We start from the raw sequence: 11,233 nt of genomic DNA on the forward strand, positions 1-11,233 counted from the left end.
CTATTCACTACATAGATTTTATCGAAGGTTTAAAGGCTCAAAATCTCTTTTGAATACATCCAATTGGTATATATGGTAGAGACTTATCTATATGTCTTCATTTATATCAAAAGATTTCACTTTCTTCATTCATTTTCCATAATTTGTATAGCTAGAATTTGAGTAGTACTTTGTTTTCTCCAACCTTTTTGGCCATTGTACATTTGTTTTTTTGGGCAAAAACCTTTGGGAAGATGGATTGTAAGAAGCTTGAAATACATATTATTTTAGAGAGATTTTAGTAATAATACCTTGTCACACTAACACAATTATAAAAGGTGTGAGACATGTAATTTTTATCACTTTGGAAATAATATAATTATTGTTTCTCATCTCACCTCCTTGTACACAACTTCCATGGCTTCTCTCTCTTCTCTCCTTTTCTAGTCTTCCTCTCTCCTCATCACTCATTCTCTCTCCTCTTTTCTCTCTCTTCTACACTCCTTTCTCACCTCTCAATCCTCTTCTTGACAATGTTTGAACCCTTATTTATTGTGATTGAAATAGTTTGATAGTCCTTGGCCAATATATGAAAGATGCTTGATGTACGTGATAGTTAAGTCAATATCATATTACAAAGAGGTGTTTCAAACTACTAAATTGTTTTGTTAGTGATTGTTAATTAAGAGTGAAAGTAACCATGAAAATTCATTGAAGCACAATACATTGCAAATGTTTTGAAATGGTAGGTTCACTTGGACACATTTAAAATAACTATTGTAAAACTTTTTTATGCTTGATGGCATTATACATATAATCTAAACAATTCTACTTATAAGTATAAACATAAACATGTACTAATGAGATGCAGCATTAAGGTCTAGAAGGTCAAATGTGTAATGAATGGGTTTCACCAAAATATACATGAAACATATGGATTAATACTTAAATTCTTGGATAAAAGATAAATGTCCACCATGATCTATACACACACATGAATATAGGCACATGCATGCATGAGAGCATGCACCCACACAAGCATGCACATATAAAGGTTGATTTCTTAACATCTATGATAAGAAGAAATTGTAGTTGCATATGACTTGATGTCAACTACTAAGATGTATCTCAAACTAAAGTATATTTCATTTTGAGATGTAGAGATTTTTGTTTAATTTGAAAACATCTAACATTTGGACATTATATGCAAATTTTGATATTGAAGAAAAATAATTTAATCCCATATGCTTAAAGCTATTTTGATTGTCTTAGAGACAACACACATAGCCACAAGATACAAAAGTGTCCTAAAAGGTGCCTAGTAGTACTAGAGCCAAAATTTTCCAAAAGTAGAGCTCAAAGGCTCAATTTTTGTATAGTGATTATTAAAGGCATTAATTCCATGGAAAAACTACATTAAACATGCAAATCCTTGTATTGGAGTGAATTGGGAAGGAAAAACTTGAAAATAAAATTCAAAAAATGTTAACTAATTTTCATGCTATTTGGAGGATTTTAGGAGTGCTTCATTTCATTGAAGAGGTTCACATAATTTTCAATTCCTTGATTGCACTACTAAAGAGGTTTTTGCTAGTTGTGAGTATTATGTGAATTTTTTGGATGCAATTTGTTTATACTTGTGTTGCAAAAAAAAAGTCATATATTGTTGTACCATTTATGGAATAGAAGACATGCATTGGATGAGCTCAATTTGTACATGTTAACTTGCTTAATCTATTGGTTGCATAAGAATCTCTTATGCTCTATGTATGTTATGGTTGCAATGAGATAGTGTTATGGTCCATTATATCAAGGAGTAATAGAATGACTTGGACAAGCTCTTTTGATTTACTTTTCAATACATATATAGAGAAACTTGGTCATTGCATTGCCTACTGAAGAACTCCTTATTCATAATTGTATTATTTTGGAATGCTATTGTGCTATAATTCATGACAACACATTTGAAACGCTATTGTGCTATAATATGTGCCAACACATTTGAAATGCTATTGTGCTATAATCCATGCCAACACATTTGAAATGCTATTGTGCTATAATCCATGCCAACACATTTGGACTACACAGTACATAGTTTTGAAGTTTTGCCACAAAAGAATGGATATTCATGATTGAATTAATATGACATGTACAACACTCCTAGGATATCTCTAACAAATGGTGATGTATTTCAAGGAAACCTAATCTCAAGGGTATAAGTGCAATAGAATGCACATAGTTCAAAATAAAGGCAAAAGATCCACCTATAGAAAACACTTGGTTTTACACATGATTCTAATTTGGCTTTGAGCACTTCTTCCTTATCACACCATTGTTACCCGTAAGCACACCTAGTTCACTCATCTTCACCATGGATATTTTAAATTGTTGAAAGAATTTATTTTGGTCTTTTGCATATTTCTCCACTAGCTGCTTTGTGTCAGTAGCATTCAAAAGAGCTGCATCAGTGTGAAATGTAGTTGTTTTAGCTAGAACATTCTTAAAGTATCCATTGTCAAATATGTCATTGGTAATGAAGTCAAGGTGAACTGTCAACTTTCCCTTGGCAGAGTTATTTGCTGGAAGGCAAATACGTGATAAATTAGCTGCAAAGGCTGGATTAAGATCAGTTGAAATGGTGGGGGAGATCTGCAAGTCCACAATTCGACAATGGGCTTGTCCAATACTGTGTCCTCCTATAATTGTCATATCAAGGTTTTCGTTGGAAAGGTTAACTAGAGGGAAAAATGTATTTAAACAAAGGAACCAACGAATGTAGCATAATGTGAATACTACTTGTATGTGTGTAAAATCATATTGAGTATTAGATTGGAACATCATCCTTGAACAATATGTAGAAAAGAACATGCTCAAACAAGCTTCTTTCTCCATGCATGCATAGCCAAATATAAGCTTACCAAGGAAACTTTAAAAACACTCATAATATATAAATCTCTAGATTAAATTTCTTATGTAAGTTTAATATTATGATCAACCTATATACTCAATGATGGAAACTTAAAGACATGATTTCTAATTCTAGAAACTTTCTAATTGCCACAAAACATACCTGATAATGCAACAAGGTCTATGACATCCAAACTATGGTTTTGGAAGTTTTGCTTCAAGCTTGAGATGTTTAAAGTTGGAGGTGGAATGTTTGCAATCACGGTTTGATTAGATGCAGCAGAATTGCTATCACGTCGACCGGTAGCAAATGTGATTTTGGGACCACCAACCTGCTCAATTTAACCTCAAATAATCAATTGTAGTAGCTATTGGAATTGAAATAGATGGGACTCATTTAATTGGGTAGCTAGAATACATTGAAGCTTTTTAGTGTTAAGACTTGTTACTCATCCTACGAAAACCATTATTGTGTATTGTTTTGAAACTAAAGTATACCTTAAGCTAGTCAACATAATGTGCTATAATACATGTATCGCATGTTGGAGATGTTTGGAATGAGGAGTGTAGCTACTGCTCAACGACACTAACAAAATCATTTGGACCATCATTTGAGAACTATGTTACTACCATTATTGTGTATTGTTTTGAAACTAAAGTATACCTTAAGCTAGTCACATAATGTGCTTTAATACATGTATCCCATGTTGGAGATGTCTAGAATGAGGAGTGTAGCTACTACTTATGACGCTAACAATATCATTTGGACCATCATTTGAAAACTATTTTACTATATACCAAATATATTGCTGTTGCAGTTGATAAGGAAATGATGTCTGCACATGAAACAATCCCAGGGCAAGAAAGCTCTATTGCCTCTTTGATTTCATCAAGTATCTTGAGTGATGAGGCTCGTAGTGATGCATTGTTAGGAGTAGCAATTTGCTCTGTAATAGGTGTATCAAGAAGGATAGAGGCATCACAACCCTGCATCATGAGCAATGTAAGAAAGTCGATTAGTGCCAAGTGCCTCTTACAAGTGCTTAAATAAGCTTGTATGTTATGCCAAACTTAATTTTTGTTGTGGACCAATGATGAATTTATTGTGGTTAATGTAGATGGTTTGGCCATATGTATGTTTTGACAGCTTACTTAAGGGAAAAACCTAGATAAATGGTGCAAAAGGAAAGGGAAAATCTAGATTGATGTTAAGGAAGGCGGGATTCATGCTATATTGTCATGACAATCCTTCATTAATGTAGTCACTATAGAAAATCACTTTCTTCACACCTTATAATGGTGATGCAACTAACCGTTCAATAGTGTCTTCTTACGAGTGCATCAAGTAATCATAGGACTAAGTTCTTGAAAGAGTTTGCATGCTAATGAAGTTCACTTATTTTTACTTCTTGGCTTCTTACTAGTCATTCAATCTCTCATGCTCCTCTCATGTTGGTTGTTTGAAGCCAACATTCATACAGAAAATTGTATTTGTAGTATTAGGCTCAAGGATTATCAGTGTATGAAGAAGATAGTGATGTGTGAGATGTTTTATGGGAGGAAATATGTAATGATGAAGGGCTAGGATGAGGATTATGGTACTTGCTTGTTTGGCGTTTGATCCTAATCTTCTAGTATTATGGTACAAGCCTTCTCAATTATGTTCGCAATCCTTCATTATTCTCATACTAACCTTGTATTATTATCATAGTAATGATTATCCTAGCCTTTCGGTATTATGGTATAGAAATCCTTTAATAGATCATGGTAGTAACCAGTCATTATCGTGGGTTCGCCGTTTCAATAAACAATTTCGTTGTGTTTAATGGCATTGTGGTGAAAGCAATTAGAATGTCCTTAATGTTGTTGTGATAGGATGATTGATGGAGTGTAGAGTCGATGTAGTTTTTAATGTAGTATAATGGATGCTTAATGCTGTTGCTTGTGATGTAGAATTAGTGTAAGGGATCAGAGATAGATAGGAATGAGGAAGACGAGGAGGAGGAGGAGGAGGAGGAGGAGGAGGAGGAGGAGTAGGGAGTACTTGGACGAAGCAGTCGTGGAAGAAGATGCGGAGGATGCCGGCAGCTTCGCTAGGGTTCTGATGGATAACGGCCGTCACCTGCTCCTCCACGATGGTGTAAGCGCTCGGGCAAGAGTCCGAGTAGAAGTCGTAAGAGAGGCCCGGGGGGGCAGGCTTCAAATGCAGTTGATCATCGCTTAGCCCATTATCATCGGCATGAACTGATTCCGCCACTGAGTATCCGCCAATTGATACCATCATCATAAGTACACTAATGTTGATGATTAGCAGCATTATTGATGGCGTGTATACGAGCCCATCATCGCTCCGGCGCCACCCCATGGTATCACAGAGAGAGAGAGAGAGAGAGAGAGAGAGAGCTATGGACGACAGACAGACAGACAGACAGACACAGAGAGAGATAGAGAGAGCTATAGCTATGGACGACTGCTTGAGTGAGTGTACTGATCCAGTACGCAAGCGACTACTGACTAGTGCGTGTGTGTATGTGAGAATTTTGAAGTGGGTGAGTGTACGCTCCTGCGAGATAATGTCCGCAGTGCTGTCTCTCCAACTGCAAGCGAGTCTGCCGGCTTGCAGCACTAATGTGAGCTATCCAGTAGCTGCATCACAAACACAAATCACCACATAAGCATTAAAGGCCGCTTCATTAGTTACTCTAAGATTCGTATGTATTATCAAACGTCAATCTTTCACTTAAGATGGACTTCATACACCATTACCACAAATTACAAGACGTGTCTTAATGTATGATCTATATGATCACTTCATACACCATTACCACAAATTGCAAGGCGTGTCTTAATGTATGATCTATATGATCACCCCAACAAACCAACCGATGCTCCTTAACTCGTCCCCCTTCCTTCCATCAATCCATCTTTATGGCCTATCCACCCTTGAGGCCATGTGCTAGAGAGAACCTTAATTTGTTTTGGGAACGACACATGAACCTTGAGACCCTCCCCCAGGGACAACCTTACTACGTTTTGTGACTATAACAATCATTCGATGGACTACTATCTCGCAAAAAATAACTCAACAGAAGCAGAAATCTTATTAGCCTTTGAGACATATCTTCTTAACCTCCATGACAATCTCCTTTCTTGTGCTAGCAAGCCTATGGTATGCAATAGTAAAACAGAAATCTTATTAGCCTTTGAGACATATCTTCTTAACCTCCATGACAATCTCCTTTCTTAACCTCCATGACATATCTTATTAGCCTTTGAGACATATCTTCTTAACCTCCATGACAATCTCCTTTCTTGTGCTAGCAAGCCTATGGTATGCAATAATAAAACAAAAATCTTATTAGCCTTTGAGACATATCTTCTTAACCTCCATGACAATCTCCTTTCTTGTGCTAGCAAGCCTATGGTATGCAGTAGTAAAACACTAACCATGGTACTTTCTCACCTAACTCTCCTTGCATACAAAAAGTTTAAAATCTAAGTCATTGATAAACTATGCATCCATTAACCAAAAATAGCAAAGGAAGTAAAATTCCAATATTGTGGATGCACCTTAACTAAGACCATAGAACTAAATCACTAGGTGTGAGCTATTGCCTATAAGTTGATGTATCTCCCCATTATATATATATGTATGATTGACATATGTTATATTCATTGTCCCTCAACTAAACTTACCCAAAAGGCATTACCTTGGAACCTCAACCACCATCAACATGCCAACAAAACTACAAAGATTCACATGCAATAAGTTCAATTCTACCAACACACATTTGCTTTTGAGCAATTACTTATAATACAATCATTTGCATACTTGTATACATTAATAGTATTTCTTCATGTAGCCATAGCCTATTTCCATCTTGTCACCTAACCAGATTCTTCTCTATCGGTAAAATTACATTTACAAAATATATCATCCAAAGTCATAGTCTAGTGGGCCCAAATTGGTTCCTAAGTATTCTCTTATTGCACGCTTGCTTCATGCACATACTTGTTAACATGTTGTGTCATTGATACATTACTCTTTGAATTATGCTTCTCATATTGGTCTCAAAAGTAGTTTCTAGTTATTTGCAAAAAAATACAAGCAACTTAGACAAGGAAAGTTACAATGTCCAGCTCAATCAAATGGCATCAATAGTTTACCCTTGACTATGTTACATTGTTTTTGTATAGTATGATATAACATGCTCAACAACTCTTGGTACTTGAATCATTTAATGCATGATTAATTTAATTTGTTAGCCTTCTAATAAAGACCTTACCCATTTTTGCAATAATTTTAAAGATTCTATTGTATAAGTGTTAAGGATTAATTGACAAGATTTCTTTAGAATCTCTAAAATTTTAAATAGGCCATTGTGAGTGCCCTTATTCTCATGATGTAAGACTTTGTGAAGTGCAACTTTTGTTGCTCCATGATTAGCAAAGAAATATGCTTATCTTAATCTATAAGCAAATTCAAAAGTAATGTGCACAACATGATTTGCAGTCTCTTCTCACATTAATTTTTAGAATTTCTTTGTTAGATGTACTTAAGGAATTTATTGACATCTCATCAACAAATCATGTCAATCTCTTACTCATAGATATATAATTTTAATGTTTTATACAAGAGCAAGGCTCGCAGATTATCCATAGGGAGAACAAAACATGGTAGCTACAAGCTTGGCTAACTTGAGTTCTAGAAGATTCTAAAAGTGTATTGTCCTTGTGAATTATGTATGTCGTAGTAGGGGGTTGTAACTTTCCAAATGGAAAGAAGCATAAGTGCTTTTGAAATTATTGAAACTGGAGAGGCTAAAGGCAAGTTGGTTGTCTCACGGATGTAGTGAAAAAGTGTTGTTGGTTGAAAAGCATACTTCAACTTCCCCATGTGAATGTGAGTGCAAATCATGTTCAAAGAAGACTTACCAAAGACTTACCTAATTTTGAAGATTAAATTTCAAATTGTGATTTGTCTTATATCCATGTTACAATGAAGTCATCCAATAATTCCCTGCCTTCAAAATAAGTAAGAACTATACTTTTCCATGCAAGTATTTTTTGCACTAAAAATTGCCTGCTTTCAAAAACAATATCCTATTCTCAATTCTATTAGTGCCTCAATATACTAGGTATAAAGGTGCCCACAATTCTTAGGTTCAAAGTAATCATTCACTAAGACCTCAATGCTAAGCCCATTTGGCCATAACACAACACTCAATATATATATAGTTGGCAATGTTTTGTCACACAAGCACAACATATCAATGTTCAAATGCAAAGATGCATCACTTAGAGCTTTGGGGGAAGACCAAACGTTGAATGATCTCATGCCAAGGATTCAAATGAAAGTCCTTACAAAACATCGAATTGACTATGCAAGAAGTAAACCAACATAATATACCATGAAGGCTATAACTTTCTAATAATTTTCCAACTTTCACCCTTAAATTAAAAAATTGGTTGCACTCCACCCTATTCTAATAATGAAGATGGTTACTTAATTTTCCAATTTAAACATAAAATACTATACATTAAAAACCTAGTTGTGTAGGCATGGGTCTATGGACTTATTGAAATGAATATTTGTTTTGATTTGATGGTTGCAATTATAGGGTTTAGGGACTTAATAAAAGGAAGAATGTGATAGAATGAATTGATCAAAGGAACAACTCAAGTCAAGACAAGTGAGTTAGTAGTAATTCTTATCTCTACTTATTTTGTTATAGTGTTTTAGTGGTGCCTTGAGTTCCTAGAAGTTTCAACTTGTTTGAAACATTTGTGCCAAGGTCTCTCTTTGTTACCTTCTCTTACATGCTTTCATCATGAAGATTCAAGGCCTATATTGATAGACACAATTGCTATAGGGGTGCATGGATTTTTCTTGCAAGGATTTAAGTGTACATTCATTGTTTTTTAATGGCAAACTAGAAAAGCGTTTTTTGTTAAACATGATAATCCCATGTCACAATGAGGCAATAAGTGAGGCTTTCACCAAGAAGAAGGGGATTTTGTAAAAGGAACAATGAATATTTCTCAAGTACCAATTACTAGTACATTTTTGGATCATGTTCTAAGTTCTTTGACCCAACCAATTTGATGCAAAACTTATCAAGTTTAGAAAACTAAAGAAATATATCATTATGCTACCTTAGATGTTTTTACTATGAACATAATATGTTTCGACCCATCATTTTTTGATATTTTTGATATGTATGCAAGTCCAAGCATTGGGAATAAAAGCAACAAGGTTATGGGAGACAATTTATGTTGTTAAATTTCAACAATTAGTAAATCATGCATACCCATTTAGTTTCATTTCAAATCATTCCTATTTCCTTTAGACCACATGGACCAACTTCTATCCTCAATCAATTTGGAAGGTATAATATAGAATAACACTTTAGTCCTAAAAGAGTTTTATGTACAATGCCACACAATGTGATAGGCTAATGAAACACAATAGTGTACTTTTCTCAGAAAATGTCATTGGAAATGTATTTGCACTTCCCATTATATCTTGTTTCTTAATGCACAAGTTGACCAAATTATAGTAGTCATCCAAAATTTTGTGGCTTAATTGGAAGACACATCACATCACTGAGTGATATATGTTAGTACTTATTATTTAACAACCTTCATGTGCTTGGTGAATTGTTTCCTTTTGATTAATTTGTAAAAACTTTGAGAGTTTTGAATCCCACTATGGTCACAATATAGCATGGAAATAGGTGGGTAGTTGTTTCATTTTTTAATTTTGTAGAGTGATTAAATAATCTAAATTTCCCATTTTAAGATCCCCATCTCTCACCACACACACAAACAATGCCACACTTGTTAACAATGAGCTTTCCTTTTTAAATTCTAGCATGCATAAAGGCAAGTCCCTTTTTAGGATCATTACAATATCAATTTCACATGTGAATTCAAGTATTAGCTTTATACACAACGCATGTGGAAGCGTGTAAAAGCCTAGTATAAGTGTATAAATTTTCCATATGGATTTAAGTATTAGGTTTGCATATGATGCATGTGGATATGTGTTAAAGCCTACTATGAGTACAATATGCTAATCAAGGAACATATTCATAGTAGCAATATAAGAAAATGTAGTCAAAAATATATTTAATGTTTCTAGGGACCTTTTCACTTTTGGCAAGCATGTCGAATATCCAAACTTGAAAGATCAAAGCTAAGTGAGCATTTTTTGTAGTTGTGGATATATAATCTTCAAAGAGTATGATTAAAAGCATCACATGGTAAGTGCCACCTCCAAACAATAATAATGAATATCTCTATAGGAAATACTTACTTGCCAATCAAGCAAAAACAAAATATACCCCATCATCCACTTTCATAGTTAGAATGCCAAGGTTAACCAACAGTAGCACCTAATTACCACCATTGTATAATCAAAAACCATCTAAGTTCTCACAACTTAGCCCTACATATAAGTGATTACTCTCTCAAACCAAAAAATATGATACTTAGAAATGAAATACCTAACAATCAATGTCTTCTTTTGTGTGTGTGTACATGTGCAAGTGTTTGTGCATGTTGCACACACTTGTATGCACATGGGCCTTCTAGTGTTGAGTTTGAAACACATTATGCATCTGTAAGAGTAGCAAAAAAATTAAGTTATTTTTTACTTGTTCATAAAAAATAATGTCAAGGTAAGGATTTGTTTTATGAATTCTCATAAGAGAAAGTAAGAGAGGATCGTGATCTTATGACTTCCATAAACGCAAGGATCTCATAATCAGGATGTGCAGTGAATGAGCTTGGTACATTGCTATTCGATTCCTCATAATCATGTATGAAAATTTAGTAGATAATTTTAAGAAAGGATTTTTTTCTAAAAATATATTACGCTTTGACAAGCAGTTTCAAGTTGTGAAAAGACCACAAATGTTCAATAAAATGACACTTAATGAAGATGTTTGGCCTTCTTATGCCAATGTTTTTGCTCTTGATAGATGATTATCTAGCATTGTTTTATTAGTAGGTATTAAATTTCAATGTGTCTACAACCAAGACATCTTCATCTATTCAAGGTAGGAATGCTTGTTTAGATGTAAGGTAGGGGTCTAGTAAGAAGAAAACCCAGAGTAAAATTATTAAGTAGTGATAATGCAATTCATTAAATTGGGAAAATCTTTCATAGCCTTGAGACCCATGCACCATCAAACCATGAAGATCATGGCATCTGCTACCTAGCTCGACCTTCACCACCATAATACAATTAGCCAAAACTAATTATCTTGGATTGATTCAAATGCATAGGAAGTATGCAATCTTCATGTGATATTTTTCTAAACTTGTACAAGTAGACTCTAAG

At 34.4% G+C, this 11,233-nt stretch overlaps 1 protein-coding gene across 4 annotated transcripts; it reads right to left on the minus strand.

Moving 5' to 3' along the window:
• Positions 1 to 2,082: 2,082 nt before the first annotated feature.
• On the minus strand, positions 2,083 to 6,530 carry LOC148021174 (peroxidase P7-like). Of its 4 annotated transcripts, none has more exons than XM_087699011.1 (5): positions 6,457 to 6,530; positions 4,931 to 5,532; positions 3,685 to 3,873; positions 3,050 to 3,218; positions 2,083 to 2,675 (listed from the first exon to the last, which is right to left on the minus strand). In XM_087699011.1, the coding sequence occupies exons 2-5, from the start codon at positions 5,249 to 5,251 to the stop codon at positions 2,275 to 2,277; spliced, it is 1,080 nt and encodes a 359-aa protein (XP_087555137.1). In that variant the 5' UTR covers positions 5,252 to 5,532; positions 6,457 to 6,530; the 3' UTR covers positions 2,083 to 2,274. The 4 variants fall into 4 exon arrangements, with proteins under 4 accessions (XP_087555137.1, XP_087555138.1, XP_087555136.1 ...); XM_087699012.1 differs by lacking the exon at positions 6,457 to 6,530 and adding an exon at positions 6,110 to 6,450; XM_087699010.1 differs by lacking the exon at positions 6,457 to 6,530 and adding an exon at positions 5,712 to 6,450.
• Positions 6,531 to 11,233: the final 4,703 nt, after the last annotated feature.

The sequence above is a fragment of the Lygodium microphyllum genome, chromosome 18, assembly GCF_053477565.2.
Source record: "Lygodium microphyllum isolate KBCC chromosome 18, Lygodium_microphyllum_v1.1.10, whole genome shotgun sequence".
Lineage (NCBI taxonomy): Eukaryota > Viridiplantae > Streptophyta > Polypodiopsida > Schizaeales > Lygodiaceae > Lygodium > Lygodium microphyllum.

Excerpts from the sequence above, each read along its gene's own strand:
- LOC148021174 (XM_087699011.1), bottom strand. The coding sequence starts at position 5,251 with ATGGGGTGGCGCCGGAGCGATGATGGGCTCGTATACACGCCATCAATA. Across the intron at positions 3,874-4,930 it reads TCCACGACTGCTTCGTCCAA|GGTTGTGATGCCTCTATCCT; the intron begins GTACTCCCTACT and ends CTCATGATGCAG. Across the intron at positions 3,219-3,684 it reads CTGCAACAGCAATATATTTG|GTTGGTGGTCCCAAAATCAC; the intron begins GTATATAGTAAA and ends TAAATTGAGCAG.